The sequence below is a fragment of the Notolepis coatsorum genome (genome assembly GCF_963971535.1).
Source record: "Notolepis coatsorum genome assembly, chromosome: 12".
Classification (NCBI taxonomy): Eukaryota; Metazoa; Chordata; class Actinopteri; order Aulopiformes; family Paralepididae; genus Notolepis; species Notolepis coatsorum.
Genome location: NC_140176.1, coordinates 60,976,041 through 61,001,988, shown reverse-complemented (window position 1 = coordinate 61,001,988; position 25,948 = coordinate 60,976,041). Strand labels below are relative to the sequence as shown.

At 46.4% G+C, this 25,948-nt stretch overlaps 1 protein-coding gene across 1 annotated transcript; it reads right to left on the bottom strand.

The window, feature by feature from the left end:
* Positions 1 to 14,543: 14,543 nt before the first annotated feature.
* On the bottom strand, positions 14,544 to 15,617 carry LOC311237868 (zinc finger CCHC domain-containing protein 12-like; the record flags this gene model as incomplete). Its single annotated transcript, XM_084325845.1, has 1 exon — positions 14,544 to 15,617. One exon carries the CDS (start codon positions 15,615 to 15,617, stop codon positions 14,544 to 14,546), a length of 1,074 nt encoding a protein of 357 aa, XP_084181971.1.
* Positions 15,618 to 25,948: the final 10,331 nt, after the last annotated feature.

The window sequence follows — 25,948 nt, the reverse complement described above, 5'->3', positions numbered from 1 at the left end:
ATGGAAGAGAATGTGGCCCGAGACCGAGCAGACAGCCAGCGAGCAGCTGCTGGTGCTCTACGGGACGCAGAGCGCGACAGACAGCAAGCGCAACTAATAGAACAGCTGATCAGACGGACAACACCCTCTCCCTCCGCCAGAGGCTCCAGGAACTCGTCTAGACACACCTCCAGGGCGGCATCCCCTAGCCGAGTAAACAACCCTGAACTTGACCAACAGACGAGGTCTATACCCCCCACAGACCACCTCCCCCCACCGGTCCAAGCGAGACCTAGCAACCGGGAAGGAGCAGCATATCCTGTGGAGAGGCTAAACCAGAGACTACAAGCACTGGATGACCTAACTGAAGACGAAGAGGAAGAGGAGGAGAACCACGCCCGAAGACAGCACAGTACTCTACCGGACCAGGAGGTCCGGTACAGCCCAGGCTATACTCCCGCGGAGCTGCGCTACAGACCCCCGACTCTATACACGGGTGAGCACGACGCACGACCCGCACCGAGGAACAGCACCTGGACAAGCGGGCCATGGTACACTGCCGGTACCAGCCCATACCAAGGAGCGGGAGGAGACTCGCCTAGGAGGCCTCTCCCCCAACGCTCGCCGATGTATCCACAGTCAGCGTCATACATTGGCACGCCTATGGTACCCGACTTCACCCAAGAGAACCGGGCCCAGTATACAGAACTCCGCATGTGTCTGGAGACCATGTTGGTGGATGTATTGGATGAACGCCACAAATACGCCATCCTACTGCAGCACTTAAAGGTGCCCCGCGCACATAATATAGCGCTCGCCTACGCGACTTCCACCACCCCATACACAGCAGCGCTGGTAGCATTGGACCAGAGGTATGGGCGCATATGGGATTACGTGATCCAGGAGATCCGACACATCGACCGCTTACCCCCAGCAATAGACAATCGAGCACTGGACGACCTGTCCATCAGAGTGCAGTCCCTGGTAGGGATGTTGGGAGCGCAAAGAGAGAAGGGGAAGTATGAACTTTACGCCAACTCAAATGTGGAAAGGATTCTGGAGAAGCTGCCGCCCGCTCGTCAGGAACGCTTTAGGCGGCAGAGGGACCACAGAGACCCGAATGGCCCCGAACCGAACCTCCTCGATCTAGCAGACTTCCTGGCGAGAGAAGTCAGCAGCCTACGGCTAGATACATTCGGACGGAGCACCCCTGGCTCCAGAGAAGGAACCAGACGACTAAATGATGGAAGAAGATCGGTGACTGTGATGCACCAATCGGAGTCAGTACCGAGCAGCAGGAGCCACAGTACCCCCTCCAGAACGGAGAAGTGGAAGATAGTGTGCCCCTACTGTGAGAAAGAACACTGGCTAGCGCAATGTGACTCCTTCCCCAAGCTGAACGCGGAGGAAGCAGGTCAATGGATAAAGTCCAACAAGCGCTGTTTTCGCTGTGCGCGCTCACACATGGCAGCCGAATGCCGCTTAAAGAAAAGGTGCACCAAGTGCGATGGAGCCCATCTGGACATACTTCACGACAGTAACAGACGGCGCCCTTCACCTGCACCATCCAGCCGCAAAGCGAGCGTCATGTACATCGATCCCGCCAGCAGCAGTGGAGCCCGAGTACTCCTAAAAGTAGTGCGTGTGACACTAAGCTACCAGAATAAAGTCCTGGACACTTACGCCGTCCTCGATGACGGGTCAGAGAAGACCCTGCTGCTCGCCTCCGCTGCGGCCCAGCTAGGGCTGCGGGGAAGCGAAACCCAAATGACAATTCGGACAATAAGACGAGATTTGAAGACGATAAAGGGCGAGAATGTCTCATTCTCTATCGCAGCAAGCGGCCAGCCTGAGCGACGGTACCAGATTGCAGACGCTTTCACCAGCCAAGAAATAGGACTGTCGCGGTACACATACCCCGTCGCCAAGCTGATGGAGAAATATGCACATCTGCGCAAGTTACCGATCCCGCTCATAGACAATGCTATGCCGACCCTGTTGATAGGCTCCGACCATGCAGATCTCATTGTCCCGATAGACCGGGTTCATACCGGACCCCGAGGCTGTCCTGCAGCAGTCGAGACCCGTTTGGGATGGACTCTCCAAGGCCCGCTCGCCAAATCTCTCAACCGAAGTACAGCCACTAGATGTCTCCACTCCCGAGTCACAGAGGGAGAAACCGCACTCCTGCAACACGTAGAGCGGCTATGGACCCTAGAACAAATGCCCTTTAAGAACGGAAAGAAAGACATTCGCTCTAAAGATGACATTTACGCAATTCACCTCCTCGAGACAGGGACCAAGAGAGTCCCGGTCAACGGCGTGTTGAGATACGCCACGCCACTCCTGCGGCGAGAAGGAATGCCTACTTTCCACGCCAAGACAGACGCCACAGAACGGTACCTGCTGAACACGGAGCGGCGCTTAGCCAAGAACCCCGCCCAAGAGAGTGTATACCGCGCTGAGATTGAGAAGCTCATCACAGCGGGACACGTCACAAAGATGGACATTAAAGAGGCTGACCAGACCACTGAATCGTGGTACGTGCCCCACCACAAGGTCCATCACAACGGTAAAGACCGCATAGTATTTAACTGCAGCTACCAGATCGGATCCCAAAATCTGAATAAAGAGTTACTGCCCGGTCCCACACTCGGCCCCTCCCTACTCGGCGTTCTACTCCGCCTCCGCCAGGAAAAGGTGGCCATCAGTGGGGACATTAAAGGAATGTTCCTGCAGGTGAGATTAGTAGAGGCGGACAAGCCCCTGTTACGGTTCCTATGGAGAGAGAAGCCAGGAGATGAGCACCCAGCCATCTACCAATGGGAAGTCCTCCCCTTCGGAACGACGTGCAGCCCCTGCTGTGCGACATTTGCACTACAGAAACATGTAGCAGAGGATCCAGCAGCGGACGAAGAGGTCCGACACAGCGTAAAGAACAGCTTCTACGTAGACAACTGTCTACAAAGCCTTTCAACCCAGGAAGAAGCCGAGGCTCTCCTGATTAAACTCCGCGCCTCATTGATCAAAGGCGGCTTTGATCTCAGGCAGTGGGCCAGCAGCGATCCGCAAGTACTGCGCAGCCTCTCCTCCGAGGACAAGGCAGCCAGCAGCGAGACCTGGATGGCTACAATCCCGGGAGAAGCCCAGGAGATGACCCTGGGATTGGTGTGGCGATTCAAAACAGATTCGCTTCACTACAGACACAAGCCCCTGACTACGGAGCAGGGAAGGCCGGCGGCGGCGCCGACCACCAGACGGAGTGTGTACACAACACTCGCCCGACAATATGACCCGCTAGGATGTATTCTACCGTACACCACCAGGGCAAAAATGATTGTACGAGCATTGTGGGACAAGGACCAGGGCTGGGACGACCCCATTCCCGCACACCTTGCATCCACCTGGAGAGAGTGGGAGATGGAGCTCCACTCACTCCCAGGCGTTAATATGCGCCGAAGCTACTTCCCACCCACGGTGAGGCCAGAGACATGTAAAATGGACTTACACGTCTTCAGTGACGCCTCAGAGGTCGCATACGGATCAGTAGCCTACTTGCGGGCCCAAGACCAGGGGGGAGAGATCTACACAGCATTTGTCCTCGCCCGCTCGAGAATAGCCCCACGCAAGCAACAATCTATCCCACGTCTAGAGCTCTGCGCAGCCCTAGCCGGAGCGCACCTAGCCACGCTCATCCAACGTGAGCTCACCATACCGGTGTCTAGAACAATCCTGTAGTCAGATTCCACGACGGTACTCGCCGGGATCAAATCGGACTCATGCAAGTACAAAGTCTTCGTGGGAGTCAGAGTCACCGAGATTCAAGACCTAACCGAAGAGTTAACCGGAGAAACAGAGTGGCGCTACGTTGATACAAAACAGAACCCAGCTGACGTCATCACCCGGGGGATGCCCCTGGATGACCTCACCCGTCGCAATGTCTACAGTGACGGCCCCGCATTCCTAAGACTCCCGGAAGGACAGTGGCCCATGCCTATCCCGAGGGAAGCAAGTCCAGAGGAGGTGGAAATTAAGAAGTCTGTGTTCTGTGGATTGAGCACCGTAGCCTCCACCGACCCTAACATAAACGATTGCACGTCCATAGAGAGTGCACAACAAAGAACATTCCTGCGGTACCACCCGGAGTGCAAGTCCCCCGCTGATATGTCAGCAGCTAACTACGAGGAAGCAGAATTGCTTCTACTGCAGCGAGCCCAGAGAGACTCGTTCCCCGATGAATTGGCCTGTCTACAGGGAGGAAAGCCCGTCCCATCCGACAGCAGATTAATTCATCTGGCCCCCGAGAGCGACGCTCATACCCTCATCAGAGTGGGTGGTCGCCTACGCAGAGCCCCCAATCTACCGGATGACATTAAATACCCGATCGTATTGAACAGCCTGTACGCAGTACTTGGGGCCCAGACTGTGGCGGAAGAAGTCCTAATGACAGTCCTCACGGAGATTGAGGGAGTACTTAACTCGAAGCCCCTCGGATATGTCTCCAGTGATGTGGCGGATATCGACCCAGTTACCCCCAACACACTCCTGATGGGGCGGCTAGATCCTGCATTACCACAGACAATGTACCGGCCTGAAGAAGCGAACGGCCGACGAATGTGGAGGTACAGCCAAGTATTAGCCGACAAGTTTTGGAACAGTTTCCTACTGCACTACCTACCGTCTCTACAGACCCGCCAGAAGTGGGTAAAGGAGAGAGACAATTTGACAGAAGGAACAGTCGTCATGATTATTGATCAATCACTGCCCAGAGCTATGTGGCCGGCCGGCCGCGTAAGCAAAGTGATCACCGGTGCCGACGGCAAGGTCCGAGCAGCTGAAGTGCTCGTCCAGGGTCGCACTTACACCCGTCCCGTGGCAAGGCTCATAGAACTGCCCCGACTCCCAGACACAATCGATGATGACCATGACCCTACAACCCTATGACTTTGTGAAGTTGACTGACCCCTACGGCAAACCCTTATGTGTAAATAGACGATGCGATTAATCTGTCTCTGTTTAACTGATTAGGTCTGGGACCTATTCAGGGGGTGGCTGTTGTGAAGGGCCAGATTAAACCGAATATATATATTTATTTATATATATATATTTAATTGTATTTGTATATTCTCTAATATTCCCTGATATCCCTTGTATATTCCTTGTACAATATGCATTGAATATCCATTCTAGCCTACTGAACATCCCATAATAGTCTCCATTCTACTATTGGTCGAGACCTTGGTGCCAGGCTGCCATACCCCTCAGACCCAGTTCAAACGTACCGCTCGACATGTACGAACAAGTCCTAGTTCCGCGTAGGAATTTGGCTACCGCACCACTAATGGGACTATTTGTTCATAGTGCGTATATATACTGCGCTACTAAAGTAGGACTTTCTTTTCAGTCCAGTTTCTTACCCTCCAATAGAGTCACAGACGTAAAGCCTCCCCGCGACGCCACGTGTGGGAGTAAGGCCAAGTTCGCCTACCATCGGTATTGAGACATCGTGTATATTAATATTTGAATAGTCATATTTGGCACTATATCGTCGAGTTGGACGTAGTCTATTAAGCTAATAATAGTCTGTTAATATATAGTGCTTCGTGCGGTGAGAATACTACCGTAGTCAGTACCCCATCGTTTCGGGCAGAGAACTGGCTGCTTACCCAGGGTGGTTGACCCTATGTGAAGCTGCACCCGAGGAGCCCCAGAGCCGACGAGCGAGTGGACCTGTATACCGGATTATTCTACCGACGACAGCCCGCCTCCCCAGGCACGGATTATGCTTTGGATACTTTGATTATTCCATGGATAAAGACCCCCGACACTGCCGTGTGTTGGAACCCCCCCCCCCTGGAGAGGACGCAAGGTGAGGAGACGCTCTGCAAGACGAGGTCTCTTCACGTCTCTCCCCCGTGGACCGGAGAGAGCCGGCCCACAAAGAGTCCACCTGCTTTCATCTGTGGTCCAAGGATCGCCGGTGCATTGAACGGCACTACAGTGGGTTCACCTGGGATACCCTTGGCCGGACGAGGCAGCTGGATTCTACCCCCCCCCCCCTCCTACTCCTGTCGGCTTACAAGCGACCGGATTAACCCCCTCTAGTGTATCCAGCCTATAATCATTAAAGTATCATTGCTGTTATTCCTTAACTATTCCAGGTTGTATATTTACCACCTGCGCCTTCAGAGATTGGACATTCTCTATTGATATACCGACGAATACTCCTTGCCATAAAAGTGCATACTATTTCAATTCATAAATGTAATTAAGTGATTAAGTGTTTATTCTACACACCATCGCTGTGTAGGAAATAAAGACCTGTTTCTAATTCGTACATTTGTGTTGGATCCGTTTCATCTACGTGAGAGTGTTCATGATAATATATTTATGCCGTGTACTGGGTGGCCGAATATTAAGTACAAAGGTAGTGGTAGTAAGTATCATATCTAGTAATACAGTCAGGGAATTGTACCCCTCAGTTACAGTCTGCATGTCTTGTACACGGCCTGAAATTCATTGACAACTTCAATGTTTTCTGGAATAACCCAGAACGTTTTCAAAGAAATGGCTTCTTCCCAAATCGCTTAGGTTCAAGGCTCCTAGCAGCAAACATGCGTCATGCCTTAATGGCCTCCAAGAATATCAAACTCATACCAGCACGAGAGATAATCACGAAGGACACAATCTCACCACGAGGTGCAGCAGCAGCACAAGGCGTCCCCCCCCCCCCCCCCCCCCCCATATCACACAAGGCCATCTCGTCTGATCAAATGTCCCCGAAAGCACAGTACAGTCAGTACGGTGCAGTATAGCACAATTGCCATGCCATCTCTCAAAACATACCGGTAATCATAACCAGCCAATGGCATGGTGAAAAATATACGCCATCAATGCGTTTACCTGCTATTAACCTCAGGGCCATCAAGGTCAAGCCAAAGCAGATCTCCTCTAAAGAAGTCCAACAAATAAAATTAGCTTTCCTAAATGTCAGATCACTGAATAATAAAACATTCTTAGTAAATGATCTGATTAAAGAAAATAACTTAGATTGCATCTGCCTAGTAGAGACATGGCTAAATAATGACACAGCTACATCAATAATGATAGAAGCTTGTCCACCAGACTATAACTTTTTTCAAATACCCAGAAAATGGAGAAAAACAAAAACCACCATATGCTGTGATATATACAAAGATGCTTTAACTGCTTATAATAAAACCATCCGCTTAGCAAGGAAAGATTACTTCTCTAAAATCATTACAGAAAATGCTGGAAACTCCAGAATCCTTTTTTCCACTATTAATGTACTACTCAACACTGCCCCTACACCTCCTCAGTCATCAATGGTTAAGTGTGAAGAACTTGCACTATTCTTTAACAACAAAATAACCTTGATCAGGGCCAGCATTACTCATGGAAATAAAGCTGATTGCAGCAAACCGTGCAATGTAACCATGAGAAGTTTCACATGCATCACATTAGATGTACTCTGCAAAACTGTCTCAGAATGTAACTCCTCCACCTCAGACATTGACCCTATACCTACAGCTTTCTTCAAACGGGTGTTTAATAGTGTTTCAAGCCCTGTGCTAGATATCATAAACACTTCCCTTAGGACTGGTATTTTCCCAGATGCCTTTAAAACAGCAGTTGTAAAGCCATTACTAAAAAAAACTAACTTGGATAGTAATGAAATGGCAAATTATCGTCCAATATCCAACCTACCATTCATTAGTAAAGTAGTTGAAAAGATAGATTCAGTTCAAATAAATTCCTTTTTTGAAGAAAACAACATCTTAGAAGAATTTCAGTCAGGATTCAGAAAATATCATAGCACTGAAACGGCCCTCACCAAAATAATCAGTGACCTCAGACTAAACTCTGACGAGAATAAGATCTCCATCCTTATCCTGTTAGATCTCAGTGCAGCATTTGATACAATCGATCACTATATTCTAATCGATCGTCTTGAAAACCATGTCGGTTTCTCAGAACATGTGCTGGGCTGGTTTAAAACATACATCAGAGGGAGGAAATTCTATGTTAAACTAGGAGATCACATGTCTGATATATACGACAACAACTATGGAGTTGCTCAAGGGAGTTGCTTAGGTCCTTTACTCTTCTCCCTTTACATGTTACCGCTGGGTGATATCATCAGTGAACATAATGTAGATTTCCATAGCTATGCGGATGATACACAACTGTACATATCTGCTGAAACAAATGATACAGCGATTAGCTCCATTACAGACTGCTTACTGGCAATAAATAAATGGATGAGTAAGAACTTCCTGAAACTAAACGAGAACAAAACTGAAATTCTAATTATTGGCTCCAAAACTAAAAAAGAAACATTAATAAAGAACCTGGGGGGACTAACCCCTTGGATCAAATCTGAGGTCACTAGTCTTGGGGTTATCATAGATTCAGAACTGAACTTCAATTCTCATATTAGCAAAGTGACGAAAACATCGTTCTTCCATCTCAGAAATATAGCAAAAGTACGACCATTTATTTATCAGAACGATGCTGAGAAGCTTATTCATGCATTCATATCTAGCCGGTTAGACTACTGTAATGCACTTTTCACAGGTCTCCCTAAGAAAACCACAGAGAGGCTTCAGCTAATCCAAAACTCTGCAGCCCGACTGCTAACTAGAACCAAAAGGAGAGAGCACATTAGTCCAGTCTTAGCTGCTTTACACTGGCTTCCTGTAACATTTAGAATTGACTTTAAGGTCCTTCTCCTTACATACAAAGCTCTAAATGGACAGGGACCTAGCTACATCGCCAACACTCTAATAGATTACACATCAGCAAGAACACTGCAATCATCAGCTTCTGGACTACTAGAGGCTCCCAGAAGCAGTCAAAAGAGGATCGGTAATGCAGCCTTTATCAACTATGCCCCAAAACTATGGAACAAACTACCCCAAAACATCAGGGAAGCCAACTCGCTAGACATCTTTAAAAGACAGCTTAAAACCTATCTCTTTGCTCAGGCATTTCACTGATATATATCTGCTACCACCTAGTGGCAAGAGGAAACATCAGGGATATCCTGACACAACTTGTATTTACCTGCACTATTCTTACCCTGCCTACTCTTATACACTGCCTATCAAATTCACTGCAACGCTTCTTCGGTTTTGCAACTGGGGGAATCTTTTATAACTGTTTGATAACTGTTTTTATCATGCTATTATCTATTTCGTTCAGCTGCGTGTCGGTCTCTGTGGATGTGTGTCTGCATCTGCGCAGTAGCAAGACTCGCAAACGTGGTTGTTGCGACATCTACCTCACTCACGTCATCTCACGTCATGACGCAATTAAAGGGCAATGCTGCAATTCAAAGGGACTTGATACCCAATAATATTAACTACTTATGTTCCTACATAATAGCCTTAACTATTTATGTTCTTATTCAATGGCATTAACTATTTATGTTCCTACAACTTAAATAGTTATGAATCTGAAACCTGGGTTACATCCTCCCCTTCTATCCTAATGCACGTCCCTGTGCATATTATCCCAGGACTACATTATCACAATCCTATGGGGTTCTGGGGAGTCGGAGTCATCCAAAAAGTCTGTGATTACTGAGCTTAGACTCTGGAATAGTGACTGGATTATCGTTACTAGTGGGTTTCCTAGTCGGGGATAAGTCAGGATTTTTGGAGGTTCTCTATGTCTTGTCGACCTTCTTGGGGGTTCATCTCTGACATCTCTTTCCTCTTCTCTTTCCACATTGTCTTGGACATTCTCCTGTCCATCTCTGACATCTCTTTCCTCTTCTCTTTCCACATTGTCTTGGACATTCTCCTGTCCATCTGGTTCGGTTTCTGGTTCATTCATGTTAGTATTGTTCTCCTCTGAACTCATAACTGGTAAGGTCTTCTCAGGTAGGTTGTTCTCTTCCTGATCCATGTCAGGTAAGTGTTTCTCCCGATCTGCTGTATCTGGGTCAGGTAAACTGCCTTCAGTAGGTCTCACTGCGGATGGGATAGTCTTGTTCAGTGTCGTCGGGTCATCAGTTGTCCCTGGAGCTCCCTCAGGAAGAATGACTGCATCTGAGGGGTCTTGCTCGACAGTGGGCACTGGAAAGGGTTGTTTTTCCACCACTAGACCTCCATGGTCATAGTGATAAGTGAGATCAAGATAGTCATCATCTGGGTCTTCTCCCTCTGATTCGTTCGAGCTTTCTTCTCTTGGGCTCTGTCGAGTTCTTGGTCGCTTAGGTTTGTCTTTTACAGTAGGTCCATCTTCCTCAGGGGTAGTAGGAAGGAATCCACAAGGTAGCAGTAAGTCTCGGTGGAGCGTTCGTAGTGGACCATCTCTGGTTTCAGGTCTCACTACATAGACTGGGACATTTCCAGTCTGTTTCACTACAATGTAGATATCTGCTTCCCACCGGTCTGCTAGCTTGTGCTTGCCTCTGATGCGGACGTTTCTGACGAGAACCCTTTCACCTTCCTGCAGGGTAGACTCAACAACTCGTTTGTTGAATCTTGCTTTGTTACGGTCCGCCGTCTTCTTTGCATTTTCTGTAGCTACTCTGTAACTTGCTTCAAGGTGGGATCTCAGACTGCGGACGTACTGCGAGTGTGCGCCTGGCTGGTAGTTGACAGGTAAGTTGAAGGCTATGTCCACAGGCAACCTTGGCTGTCGCCCGAACATCAGCTCATACAGGGTGAATCCAGTAGTGTCGTTCTTAGTACAGTTGTAGGCGTGTACTAGAGGTTTGACGTAGTCTCGCCAATGGCTTTTCTTCTGATTCTCCAGGGTGCCCAGCATATTAAGGAGGGTCCTGTTGAAGCGTTCAACTGGGTTTCCCCATGGATGTTGAAGATGCTGAAGATAACATGGAAGGATAAGATCAAGAATGAGGAGGTACTGAGAAGAGCGGATATGCAAGGAGGACAGCTGCTGGAGAGGTTGAAAAAGAGAAAGATGGAGTTGTGCGGGCATGTTCTGAGAGGATCCAGCGGGGAGATGTTCAAGAAGGTGGTGATGGGGAAGGTGGATGGAAAGAGAGGAAGTGGAAGACCAAGAAGAGGCTGGGTAGATGACGTCTGTGATTGGAGCGGAGTGAGAGGCGGAGTCACGGAGTTGGAGAGAAGAAGTTGGGATAGAATGGGTTGGAGAGTGATAGGCAACCTTCGGAACGAAGAAGCCACCTAATGATGATGATGGTACGGGGTAGTTCGTATCTTTTTGATGCCGGCTAGCTCACACAGCTCTCTAATTGTGCGGGACTGGAAATCCGCACCTTGGTCGCTGTGGAGTTTCTCCGGGATACCATAGTGGACAATAAAGTGATCCCATAGGCATTTAGCGACTGTCCGCGCTTTTTGATTTGCGGTAGGGATCGCTATTGTGTAAAGTGGTCCGTAATGACCAAGATGTCTTTTGTGTTACTGGAGTCTGGTTCCAAGCTGAGAAAGTCCATGCACAGCAACTCGAGTGGTCGTGTGACTGTGATGTTCACCAACGGGGCAGCTTTCTCTTGTGGAACTTTACGCCGTACACATCGGTTGCAGGTCCTGATCTTTGTCTCTACTTTAGCTGACATTTTGGGCCAATAGAATCGCTTTCGGACGAGGTCTAGGTCCACGCCCATGTGGCCCATGTCATCGTGAAGGCTCTTTAAGACCATAGGTCTCAGGTCCTCAGGCAGCACAAGTTGATGATGGGTCTGTGCGCCTTCTTGTCTCTTCCGGTACAGGACTCCGTCCAATACTTCTAACCGGTTCCACTCTCTTAGTAGGAGGTAAAGTTCTGGGATTTCCTTTCTGAGTGTCGGTGGAGGTTTCTCCCCTGACTCCACAAGCTGTAGTACTTGACGGATACAGGTGTCGGCTCTTTGCTTTTCTCTCATTTCGGCTGGAGTTATCAGCGGAACGATGGGTAAGCCACCCAGCTGATCTTCTCCTTGGAAGCTATCTGGGATTGCACTTGGGTGGAGGGCAAGTGATACCACCGATGCAATGCTGGATGGTGTCTCTTTAGAGCTGTTATCGATCACTTCGCGAACTAAGTGTCTTTCGCAGATGGCTCTAATGATGTCTTCACTCATGTTTGCGTGCTCTGGTTCAGGGATGTGTCTTTTCGCAAACTGTTGTATTCTTTCCATCTCTTTTCTCGATATTGGGTCATCAGCTGGTCTGCTGTGTGGTCGTCTGGACAGCCTATCAGCATCTTGATTCTGTTTTCCAGCTCTGTATTGTAGCTGGAAATCGAAGGTTGATAGATCGGATAACCATCTGTAGCTTGCGGCATCAAGCTTAGCAGTGGTAAGGACATATGTCAGTGGGTTGTATCAGTGACAGCGAGAAATCGTCTTACGTAGAGGTAATCCTGGAACTTCTCAGTTACCGACCATTTTAAGGCAAGGAACTCCAATTTATGGGCAGGATACCTGGTTTCACATCTTGACAATCCGCGGCTTGCATAAGCGATGACACGCTTCTGTCCTTGCTGCTCCTGGTAGAGGGCGGCGCCGAGACCTAGTGTGCTTGCATCTGTGTTCAATATGTAGGACTGTTTGGGGTCGGCGAAACCGAGAACAGGGGCAGTTGTCAGCTTTTCTATGATAGCGTTGAAAGCTGTCTGGCAAGCGGGGGTCCATCTGTCATTGAAGGGATCTTTAGGGTCGTAATACTTCTTGGTGTTCACTGTAGCTTTTCCGTGCTTCTTCGTTGGAGGGTATCCGGCAGTAAGTGCGTTGAGGGGTTTCACTATCTTTGAATAGTCTTTGACGAATCTACGGTAGTAACCGCAGAATCCTAGAAATGCTCTCAGTTCTTTCAGCTTGGTGTGCTTTGGCCAGGTTTTGAGTGCGGTTGTCTTTTCTGGGTCCGTTTCGACTCCTTTCTCAGACACTATGTGGCCTAGATACCTTACGGAGGTCTGGAAGAATTTGCACTTTTCAGGTGATAGTTTTAGCCCATACTCTTTCAGATGGCTCAGGACTCACATGAGTCTCTCCTCGTGTTCCTCTAGCGTTGAAGAGAAAACGATCAGATCGTCCAGGAAAACGAGGGCTTGCTTCAAATTCAGTTCTCCCACACACTGCTCCATAAGCCTCTGGAACGTGCTTGGGGCATTTGTTATTCCTTGAGGCATCCTATTGAACTCAAAGAATCCCAACAGGCAGACAAATGCTGTCTTGTGCTTGTCCTTTTCTTCCATTTCGATCTGGTAAAAACCAGATTTGAGATCTAGCACTGAGAACCATTTGGATCCAGTCAGTGCTGAAAAGGAATCCTCCAGGTTGGGCAGGGCGTATGAGTCCTTTACTGTTTGGAGGTTCAGTTTCCTGTAGTCTATGCATAGTCTGACATCGCCGTTCTTCTTCCTGACGACTACAATTGGCAACGAGAAGGGTGATTCAGATTCTCGGATGACTTCAGTGTCGAGGAGCTGTTGAATGTGGTTGCGCACAGCTTCTATATCTTGAGGGTGTATAGGTCTCGCTCGATGTTTGAATGGTGTCTTGTCATTGAGATTTATGTGATGCTTTATCTTGTCAGTGCATCCGAAGTCGAGATCGTGGTGTGCGAAAACTTCTTGCATGGAGTTCAGTTGTTCAGTTATCCTCTCTTTCCACTCTTGGGGTACTGGAGAGTGTCCAAAGTCAAACTTGAGCTTTGATTTTTGGTTAGGGTCTGTCGATAGTTCTGCGTCAAGTGTCTTGAGGGACTGGACACTCATGACTGCATGTATCTCAGCTATCACAACCTTCGGGGACAGGGTGATATCGTGGTCGGACTCGTTCTTGAGGATGACTGGTATACAATGTGTTTTCGTGGTAGCTCTGCTAAGCCATCTGATACCAGTATTCCACCTGGCAAGGCCGTTGACCTTGGGGACTCTATCATCACCCATCTTCCTGTGTTGGTTGCTCTGCAACTCACTAATCCCTCGAGGACTTTGGTCTGACCTGGAGCGATAGTTTCAGGGTATTTGCTATGTAGTTTCACTTTGCCCATGCTGGAATCCGCAGACTGTTTATGTCTGGCTCCAAGGGTTTTCAAGACTACCTTGTAGCCGTATGGCAGGGATTGGTAGTTCTGAGATGTGGTGTCTGCGTACTGCTTGTACAGGATATCTAGGGCGTTTGTGCCTATCAGCGCTGATGACAGAGAGGAGCGCATATCAGGCACAATCAGCGCTAGGGTGGGCGCTTCGATGTCTACTCCGAACATGCTCTTGGGAAACTTGATTGTAGTTTCGACGTAGCCGAGGTAGGGAATTTCCTGACCGTTGGCTCATTCCACTTCAAGCAGGTCGTATAAGGAGTGGATGGGTAGATGAGGCATGTTCTCTTGATAGAAGGAATTCTGGATCGTGGTCACTTGGGAGCCTGTATCGAGTAAGCAGCTGCACTCTTTACCTTCTATGGTTACTTGTGCAGTGCATTTAGCTCCAACCAGTCCTTTTGGTAGGGCTACTTCTTTGGTATGGGAGGCCGAGCACATTATTGGAGGCTCGCCACTTCCGTCTGGGACGTCTCTCTCGTGACTCAGTTCCCGCCTGTCCCTCAGCAGAAACTGTCTTTAGTTTAAATCAGGCTTGGAGGCTTTGTTTTCAGCGTCCCATGCATGCTGTTTCTCCTCTAGTAATTTCTTTTTCGAGACCACCAGAGAGGGGTTTGGTTCACTCTCGCAGTGGGGTCTTATGTGTCCATCTTCTCCACATCTGAAGCAATACCAGGGTCTTGGTCTATTGCTTGTGTAGTTCTTTGGGTTTGGAGTCTCTGACTTTTGGGACTTAGGAGTACCTCTGTCAGTCGTCGGCTTCGGTTTAACTGATGCCGGGGCTTCTTGCTTGGGAGCTGGCCTCGCTTGTCTTTTCTTGTTGTCGTTTGGTATCATTCTTGTGAGCTGTGTCTGTAGGTCTGCAACTAGAGCCTTTAAACTTTGGCCTTCGGAGCTGGTGTCCGGAATCGGCTGTGAACTGCATTCCTCTTCGCATTGGTTCCAGATGCCCTGGTAGTTACTCGATACCCTTGGCTTTGAAACGTTGAGGTACTGTCTCATGCTGCATTCTTTGGAAGAGCGCTTGTCTTCTGCTGTGCGGAGTAACAGGAGGAACTCTGCAAAGGTAGGTGGGTTTCTCTTTCTCTGTTCTAGCTGCAGCTCGGTTATCATGGTGTTATCCCAGCAGCCTCTGATGAATTGTCTTAGAAGTTGCTGATCAAGGTCGGTTCCAGCTACTCCTCCTTTTCTGTAGGTGGTGTTCAGCATCACCTGTAGTTGTGGAAGGTAAGCTGAAGGTTTCTCTCCATTGTTTTGCATTGTATGGAGGAACTTTGCAAAAAGGTCATCTCCATCTTCGACGGTTCCGAAGGCGGAGTCGAGGATCTCCAGGTACATTCCTGGGGGACATTCAGGTGTCAGATGTCTTATGATGTCAATGGCGGGTGCCATGCGGCTATCTAGGAGTTTCCGGGACTTGTGTAGATCAGACAATTTTGTGTCTTTGAGAAGAAGCCCCACATTGGAACGCCATGTCTCGTAGTCTACTTCTCTGTCGGGCCGAGGTCTTCGCCCAGAGAAGAGTCTGAGTCTCAGTGATGCTTGGCTGTGCATGGCTGAGTCTTTGCTTCGCACTACATGCTCCACAATCATCTTTTGCACCTCAGGTGGGTTGACATCGGAGAGTCTCAGAGCAGGTTGTGCATTCTCTTGAGAGAGAGCTGGTGAAGGAGACCGGCTGTGCTCTTGTCGGACTTGCTGCCCCGGGATTGTTCTGGGTGAGGGGCTAGCTTGTGTTGCAGCCTCTGGAACATGTTCAATCCAATCCAATCCAACTTTATTTATAAAGCGCTTTAACAGCCACAGGGGCACAAAGTGCTGTACAGGGGGAGCATATTAAAAACTATTAGCAGCACTAAAAATAGAAAAAAAAACAAGAGTACCAAAACAGAGATAAAAAAACATTAGGTAAATATAGGCAGCAATACAAGTTTAAATAGATCAGAGTACTTAAAAAAATATATTTAAAAGCAAGGGAAACAGTAACAAAACGATACAACAACAACACAGTAAGACAATAAGATCATAAAATCAACAAGCTACATGGTGTCGAAAGCCAGAGAGAAGAGGTGGGTCTTAAGGATGAGGCCTGCCTAATCTGCAGTGGCAGCTCATTCCACATTTTGGGGGCGGCAACGGAGAAAGCACGGTCCCCCCTGAGCTTACGCCTAGTTGTAGGCACTACTAGGAGCAGCTGGTCAGCTGACCTGAGAGAGCGAGAAGGTGTATAGACCTGCAACAGCTCAGAGAGGTAGGGTGGAGCAAGGTCATGAAGGGCTTTAAAAGCAAATAAAATAATTTTAAAATGAATCCTAAAGTGCACTGGGAGCCAGTGGAGTGAAAATAAAATCGGTGAGATGTGGTCGTATTTACGAGTGCCAGTTAAAAGACGGGCAGCGGCGTTCTGCACCATCTGAAGGCGAGCCACTGAGGATCCACTCACCCCTATATAAAGTGCATTGCAGTAATCCAGCCTGGTAGTCACAAATGCATGGATTACTGCTTCAAAATGCTGGGCGTGCAGGATGGGCTTAATTTTGGCCAGCTGCCTCAACTGGAAAAAACTTGTTTTAACCACGGCCTTGATCTGGCTGTCAAATTTAAGGTCTGGGTCGATCTTTACACCTAGGTTCTTTACTATTGGTTTGACATGTTGTGCCAGCGAACCCAGATCTAGCAGTGAGGTCACAGCGGGGCCACCAAAAACCATGACCTCCGTCTTTTTGTCATTAAAATTTAAAAAATTCAATGCCATCCAGGATTTAATGTCATCGAGGCATTTGGTCAGCGGGTCTATGGAAAAAGAGCCAGACTTTTTTAGTGGCATATAGATCTGGCTGTCATCAGCGTAGCAGTGAAAAGGAATGCCGTGCTTTCTGAGGATGGAACCAAGGGGCAATAAATAAATAGAGAACAGGACGGCGCCAAGTATCGAGCCCTGGGGTACACCGTACAATAGGGGGGCAGTAGAGGACACAGAGTCCTCGAGCTTGACACAAAAGGATCTATCTGCCAGGTAAGACATGAACCATTCAAGGGCTATGCCTCTGATGCCCACCCACTGTTCAAGGCGGGCAATTAAAATGTCATGGTCCACTGTGTCAAAAGCGGCCGACAAGTCTAAAAGGACCAGGACAACACAGTCACTGGAATCAGTAGCTAAAAAGATGTCATTAAAAACTCTTAAAAGTGCCGACTCAGTGCTGTGCAGGGATTTAAAACCAGATTGGAAAACCTCAAGAATATTGTGCTCGTTTAAAAAATTCATTAGCTGAGTATAGACAATTTTCTCAAGGATCTTTGATAAAAATGGCAGTTTAGAGATGGGCCTAAAATTTGACATGGCTGCAGGATCAAGCCCAGGCTTCTTGATCAGGGGCTGCACAACCGCATGTTTAAAAAGTGCCGGGACCACACCAGAGGACAGGCTGCTATTTATAATGTTAAGTACAGTAGGCCCAACAGCTGGGAAGACTTCCTTAAAGAGTTGAGGTGGAACAGCATCATCTGGGGAGCCCGATGGCTTCATTTTGCCAATGACCTCCTGTAAGGAAGACAGCGTCATGGGCACAAATGTGTTAAAAACAGCGGGGCTGGGGACAAAAACGGAGGGGTCATAAACAGGAGGTAAAATAGAAGCCCTAATGGAGGAGACCTTATCAATAAAGAAATTAAGGAAACCTTCACAGGCAGCACGAGAGGCCTCCACACAGGTAGTCAGTGGTGCATTCAGTACATCATTGATGGTCTTAAACAAAACACGGGGCTTATGGCAGTTTGACATGATAATGTCCGCAAAATATGTTGGTCTGCCATTTCGAATAATTCCCCACCTGCTTCTTCGTCGAATAATTCCCCACCTGTTTCTTCGTCAGTTTGGGGTTCAGGATCGTTCAGGGTGAGGCCGTCGCCGATGGTGGAGAGTTCTCTCCTGAGGACTTCCGCGAGGTCTTCGCCACTCAGTTTCGCTATCTCTTTTAGGTCTGAGAGATAAGTCTGTGTAGCCGTCTTGCTGACTACAGGTCCATATACGCTGGCTAAGTCTCTAATGAGGTAACTAGCGTTGGCCGTGTTTAGTCGCTAATTGGAAAGTGCTTGCACGGCTTCGCTACTTTCGTATTCTATAATAACACGTGGTGCTGGCTCTGACTCGGAAGGGTCTACGAGGAGCTTTCTCCGAATGGAGCCGTGTTTCAACAGAAAGTCATTCAGTTCATCGTCAGTGGTAATATCGGTTATACCGCTGACTATGACCGAATTATGGATTTTCACGCTGCTAGTTTGAACTACGTCCATCGCTACACGTTATTTAAGTTTCTGATTTAAAGACTGGTCCTCTTAATTGTGATATACTCCTCCTGGCTGGCTCGCCAAATCTATGTAGCACTTGTGTCACCTACTTGTAACAGCTGTTCGCCACGGGCACAGTTCTAGGTACGAAACGAGGAGAGGAGTAATATGCACAATTTAAGAATAGTGGACCAGAGACAGAATTATACCAATAACCGGTTCATTAATTAAATGCGCGCTAGCTAGACATATAGACGTAAAGTACAAAGTAGTTTGAAGTATCCCTTTTAGGTTCTTTCAATAACCTCTCCTTTAAGGAGGGTTAGTTCGATATCAAGTCCTAGATTGATTAGATAAACACATTAGGTTTGGTTCAGACGTCTCTGAGGTTATCTCTAGCTAAAAGCTAGGTTCAAGGTTGGATATTGGATGTATCCTTTTATCACCAGTAAACTCTATTTCAGTTTATCATTTAACTAGGTAAATGTCTAAACATATTAATTTAAACCTTTAAATGTGCAGGGAACGCAAATACCTTACTAGGTGAAATGCTCCTTTAAACTCTTCCTTTGAAGGTGTAACACAACAAAAGTACCAAATGGAATATTCTAGGTTTTGAATGCAATACCTTATTAGGTGAAATTACCCTTTAAACCTTCTTTCTTTACAGGAGAACCATCAGTGATTCAACTATAATCAATGTCATCAATGGGTGTATTTACCCTTTAAGTCTCCCTTCTTGTAGGAGAATATCAATGGTTCAAGTAGCTTATCAGTGGTTCAAGTATCTTTAACTCATCCTCTTTACAAGAGAACATCAGTAGTTCAAATAACTTACTGGGTGTATTTACCCTTTAAGTCTCCCTTCCTATAGGAGAATATCAATACCCATATATCAAATTAAATCAAATACAAAATACAATATCAAAGTAACAAAAGGTGAACGGGTCGAAGCTCTTGGAGTGTCCTTGTGTTCAGGTCAGTTCAATCCGTGGAAGTTCTTATGATTCAAGTTCAGTCAGTTCCATCCTACCAGACTGTTGAGGTAACAGGAGTTGGGCAACAGGGGTATTCGAATCAGGCTGGCATTAGCCTTGAGCTATATCAGAGGTTCAGAGGGTTGGCTTGCCATCTTGTATTGTCCGGCACACCGCCTCGTCCCCTTGTGGGCACACGTGGTGATGGAGGTGGTCTGGAACTGCTTCCAGGGTGGAACGGGGTGCTGGAAAAACCTGGCCTGCTTGTGAGCAGGCATTCAGAAAATAAAAGCTATTTACCATCTTTTATTGCTTCATCATCTTTTCATTGCTTTCAGAATGAATAATCAATCAGGCTACTTTTAGCTATATGCTAAGCCAAAGTAGGCCGTCTCATCCCAGCACGTGGGATCATATGCCACATGCTAATTTAGGCTAAAGTGCGCTAGCATGTGGAACATTCCCCACTCATATAAAACTCTCAAAAACGTTCAAAATGTATATAGACCTTGTTCTTAACGTACAGCATATCAATACAATTATAAATACTTCTGAAATGGTTCCTTCCTAGTTTTCATTTAACCAAATTGAGCTTGGGGCAGTTCGTGTTATCATGTATGACTTGTTATTAGCTTGTAGCATGAAGCTAACCATTTTTGTACACTCGACAATTGAATAGCACACAATATTGATTTAACTCACCAAAACCGCAGGCTACAGTTACTTTACTGCAACGCTTCTTCGGTTTTGCAACTGGGGGAATCTTTTATAACTGTTTGATAACTGTTTTTATCATGCTATTATCTATTTCGGCAGCAGCAACGTTCAGCTGCGTGTCGGTCTCCGTGGATGTGTGTCTGCATCTGGGCAGTAGCAAGACTTGCGCGCCGTAAAGCAAAACATGGCTGTCGCGACATCTACCTCACTCACGTCATCTCACGTCATCTCACGTCATGATGCAATGAAAGGGCAATGCTGCAATTCAAAGGGACTTGGTACCCAATAATATTAACTACTTATGTTCCTACATAATAGCCTTAACTATTTATGTTCTTATTCAATGGCATTAACTATTTATGTTCCTACAACTTAAATAGCTATGAATCTGAAACCTGGGTTACACAAACACCACCCCGTGAGTGGAGAAGGTCAGAAGAAGCTTGCCACTGGGTATATCGTCGAGGAGATGTTACCTATTTCCACGGTTGACTCACCTTCATTTTGACACATCATAGAGGAAATACCGACAGAACAATGTCAAGCTGCCAACAGAGAACGTTTGTTTGCTGGCTACGAGAGAGAGAATAATGTGGTGATGGAAGCTAATTTGAAGGCCACACTCAACGAGGTAGACTTTGTTTCCCCCACAGCTGGCATCTGGACAGCTAACAACAGAAGCTACAGAAGGGGGATACAATAACTCATAACCTTTGCAGTCATTTTGGGACTACATTTTGTCATCTAATGCAAAATAATAGTAAAAGTAATCAGTAAAGTAATTTGTATTAAAGGAGTGATCAGTAATAAGTAACTAATTACATTTGATTAGTAACTTGCCCAACACTCTTCAAATGATACCTATATCTTCACTCTAGCCTTAAAAATGAGCTTGCAAGAGGCTCCGAAGAACACAGCGCTTCAGAGGGTTCAAATCAAATGTGGTTTTGGAATAATGTGAAGTGATAAATGACCTCACGGACCGGATGTGGCTCGAGGGCTGTGGGTGGAGTATCACCGGTACAGTGGCTGGAGGGTTGAGGAGAGGCCATAGGAAGTAGCCTTGAGAAACAGGTCGTTACTCAAAGCCAAAATCACAACGTGGGCGCATGAGTCGCGTGTGCCCTCTTGGTCTGTTGAGTCATAGAACGGCCCTGTAGAGATTAATTCCAGCGATACCGCCATGCCTCTCATTATCACTAGAGGTCACTCGGGGTCATTGAGTAATGGCAGACAGGGCAGATACAGAGTGCTAATGTCATCAGCGGCTATGCATAGGCTTACTGATTCGATCATTTATTCAATAATTTGTATTTGATTATTTGATTACAGTTGACAAGGATATGTTGGGAATGCATGTGACGCTAATATACAAACTGCGGAGGAGGGCGAGCCGTGCAGGTTTACATTCTTCAGTCTCAAACACTGACTGTTGCGTGGCCTCTTTTTGTGGGGGAGATATATGGTAGAGATATACTGTGTGAAGGCAGTGGCTCTCGGCGGCTCCTGCCACTGTTTCTCCACTCAGCCTAAAATGGAACACCCTCGTGCTATTCATCATATGCTGCTACTCAATTATGAATGTTTGCAAACTTGGAACGTGCCGCAGTAATATATTTCTAGAGGATATGGGTGAGAAAGGGCCATGCTCGCGGAGCCAGAGTGGCTTTGGTTTGCCGCTAGAATGCAAAGCAGATTCCCCGGGAAATAATTTTCTCATCTGTGAAATGCGGTTGAATCCGCGGTAACTATAAATCACACCATCATCTGACCGATCCGATGTTATTGATCGACACTCCGGAAGAATATGCAAGCTATGAAAAACTGGCCCGGCCGGTGGGAGAGACTGATGATGCATGTAAAAGCTGATGCGCTATGATATTTACAGGCCTCTTAATTACTTTCCGATGGCTCGACATATGGTTAAATAATCAAGGCAGATTTATCATTCATCAGTGTGAATCATTGTTCCCCATGCAGGCTTAACTGATAATGATGAATCAGCCGAAGCCAACGGGGTTCCCGTACAAAAAGATATTACCAGAGCTCCCTTTTGTCTAAAGGAGCTCAACGGAAGATAGAAAAGATGTGAAGCCTTGTGTCTGATCTGATCTTCAAATTTGTTACGAGGTCTTGCTCCCTTTATGGCTGTAATTATTCAAATGAGATTTCTAGCACCTTTATGGTTCTAATTACTCAAATTATATTTTCAGCAGGGGAGCCTACTACTGTATATAGCTGCAACAGGTAGAGCACTTAGGTTTAGGTTTATGTTTACTTTATTTGTTTAAGGGGGACAGCGTACTAATTAATAAAACATTTTAAAAACGTAAATGCACCCAATTTTAGCCAAAAGGCTAATTTCCATTGGCAGTCCTTCTGCCAGAAGGTACAGGCAAAAATCCTGTGTGAAAAAGGGTTAGCAATACAAACAGAATAAAGATAATAGATAAGATAAATAACATTAGAAAAAAAACACAAACAAAAGCACATAGAACATACGATAGGGATACAGGGCACAATACAGTCATGGACACAAGGACAGAGCACATCATGACATAATTAGAAGACCCAGGCAGAGACAAACGCACCATATCCACACACACACACACACACACGCACGCAAGCACGCACGCACGCACGCATGCACGCACGCACGCACACACTCACACACACACACACACACACACACACACACACACACACACACACACACACACACACACACACACACACACACACACACACACACACACACACACACACACACACACCTCAGTGTTGACAATGCTGGTTTTCAATGAGCCATTCCTTAACCCTGCACTTGAATGAGTGATATGATGTGGACACAATTGTTTGAGGTATTGTGTTCCATTGGTGGGATGCTCTAGTCTAAATGAAAAGACGGGCTGGCCAAATGCACTTTTTTTTCTGTGAAAGGAAACAATGCCTCTCCTGGATGATCTAAAAGAAGCCTTGTGTCTGATCTGATCTTCAGACTTGTTATGAGGTCTGATTCCCTTCACGGCTTGAATGACTGAGATTTTCGGCAGTGACGCCTACTCTATAGAGCTGCAACAGCAGGAGCACTTCATGTGAAATAACACACTTTCTCTTCTGGAAGATCTAAACGTGTCTGACTCTTAACCTGCACAGACTATGTATGACATATATCATGCCAGTTAGAGTACCTTGTGTATACGGCACCTGTGTATACTGTTTACTTTACTTTACTCATAGTGTGATTCTAATTATTTATTGCCCATATTTATTGTAACGTATAATGTAACTGATTAACTGAGCATACAGACACTCATCTGCACCTTTGATTATATTGTTTACTTGCTCATATTCTTATATTCAGAGTTAATTATATCGTTTACACTGTTTATTTTTTTATTGGCTATATTTATGCCTTTTGGCTATTACATTTATATTTTGTCATTTAGCTGACGCTTTTATCCAAAGCGACTTACAAGTTTAGTACGACAAGTCAGCAGGAAGGGTACAACTCTATCAGCTGAGTAACAATGTTCATCAAAGTGTTCAAACTTGAGTGCTGCAACGTCGAGTGTATGTTAGTATATTAGGAAGAGTACATGACAGTAGAGGACAGTAAGAAGGTTAGTGTTTTAAAAATGTTCCTTTTTTTTGTCTTAGAGACCAAGTCAAGTCAAGAGTTTTATTTGTCACGGCATACAAGTATACAGTGAAATGCGGGGGGTCTTGCCCGCAACGATTGTGCATAATACAATAATAATAATATAATAAGAATCCAATAGAACGACATTGTGCAATAATACAAGTAATCAAAGTAGGGCATATGTACATGAGTTTTTACAGAGCATGGTAAGACATGCTAGGTCCTGTGATAGTGCAATACACTGTTAGCTACGGATGAGGCACTGGGTCTTTATGTACACTGCTATACAATGCCATATTATACAATCTCAAGTTATACTATACTATTTTTAAAGTGACCTTTCCTTTTGTAAAGTGACCATAAGTGTGAGCGTGTGCAGCATGAGTGTGTGTGTGCTCATGTTAAAGTGGCTGCTAGTGTGTGAGCGTGTACAGTGTGTGTGTTGTGTGTGTGCTCATGTGTGCTTGTGTGTGGAGAGTTCAGTGTTCAAGGCTCTGATGGCCTGGGGGAAGAAGCTGAGCTGAAGTCTCTCTGTCCTAGTTGCTGGTGTTCGCAGGTGTTTGCTTGACCGCAGCAGCTTGAACAGGCTGTTGTTGGGGTGGTGAGGGTCTTTCATTATTCTGCAGGCTCTGGATTTGCACCTCTTGTTATATAGGACCTGCAGGGGTGGTAGTGCAATACCCGTGGTACGCTCGGCTGAGCGTACCACTCTCTGTAGGGCCTTCTTGTCCTGTGCCGTGCTGTTTCCATACCAGGCAGTGATGTTTCCAGTCAAGATGCTCTCTACAGCTCCGGAGGACTGGAGTATCTTCCCCGATACTCTGAACTTCCTTAACTGTCTCAGGTGGTAGAGATGCTGCTTCGCCTTTTTTACGACTGTGTCTATGTGTGTTGTCCATGTCAGATCCTCTGAGATGTGGACCCCGAGGTACTTGAAGCTGTCCACGGTAGCCCTAGCTGTTTATCCTCAGTGGTGTGTGTGTCCGGACCATTGACAGGAGTTACGAGGGAGCCGGTCCCTTTGCCGTGCGATATGTCAGGTCGAGGGCCTTGAAGCGGATTCGTGTGGCGATGGGCAGCCAGTGCAGGTCCCTAAGAAGTGGGGTAACATGGGCTGTTACAATGCTATTACCATGCCCATACCTGTACCGCCCCTCCCCCATGCTGCTACAGTATGACATCCGAATTTCCCCAAGGGGATCAATAAAGGAATCTCTTAAAGTGTGAAGCCTTGTGTCTGATGTGATCTTCAAACTTGTCATGAGGTCTTGCTCCCTTTACGGCTCAAATGACTCAAATGAGATTTCTGGCAGTGAAGCCTACTGTATAGGGAGGTGTAGTCTGACGTCACTGGTTGTTCCACCCGTATAGGGATTTATCATTGGGAAAATGGATTATCGGCTATTGTAACAATTCTGCCGCATGGAAATAGAAAAACGTTCCACTTTTGCACAAAATGAGTTCCCTTCTATCACTAACATTATTGTTGAAGCATTTTTGGTTGAAAGAAATTCTGTGATTTTTTTTAATGATTAATTGCGAATATTTTCATGTTGAGCTATAGATTGTGGATGAATAAGCACAGCAAGGTACACCCAGGGGTGCAGTCGTAATATCAGAACTGCCTGTATGCTGTTTAAATGACGCCGCGCATGCGCATACATGTTCCTTCGCGTGCGCACAGAACAGATGATTATTATGCATAAATAGTAGGAAACATGTTTGTATAGGAAATTACTAGTTTTAGTTTAGTTTTTGTAAATATTGCCTTGAAATAGAGAAGCTGAAAAAGGTAGCAGGATGTAGCATTCAATATATAAAGAAATTATATTGTCAACAGATATGGTTGAAAAACAAACAATGTTTTAAATGTAATTGTAGATACAATATTGTAGTTACAATTTCTTTAATTGAATTAACTTAAACTAGAAAAGTAAATACAAACTAAATTAACAATGTAATTTACAGTTTACAGTTTCCTTCAGAAGCACAACGAAATGGCTCATACTTCCAGTCGGGGACCGTGCGCATACTTCTGCTCAGAAAACTGCTTTATTTGTTTTAATCAAGACGATTTAGAAATGGGCAATGGGGAAATGCATTGGGTTGGACAGAGGGTGGAACACGAAAAACGACAATGACGTAACCACTACACCTCCCTATAGAGCTGCCATAGGAAGAGCACTTCCTATAAATATGGAATAAAACAATGCCTCTTCTCCCCCCCCCCCCCCTCCCATGCCAGTAGAACAAACCCAGGTGTTGTCAGACCCAAGAAGGGTTGATCTGTATCTGTC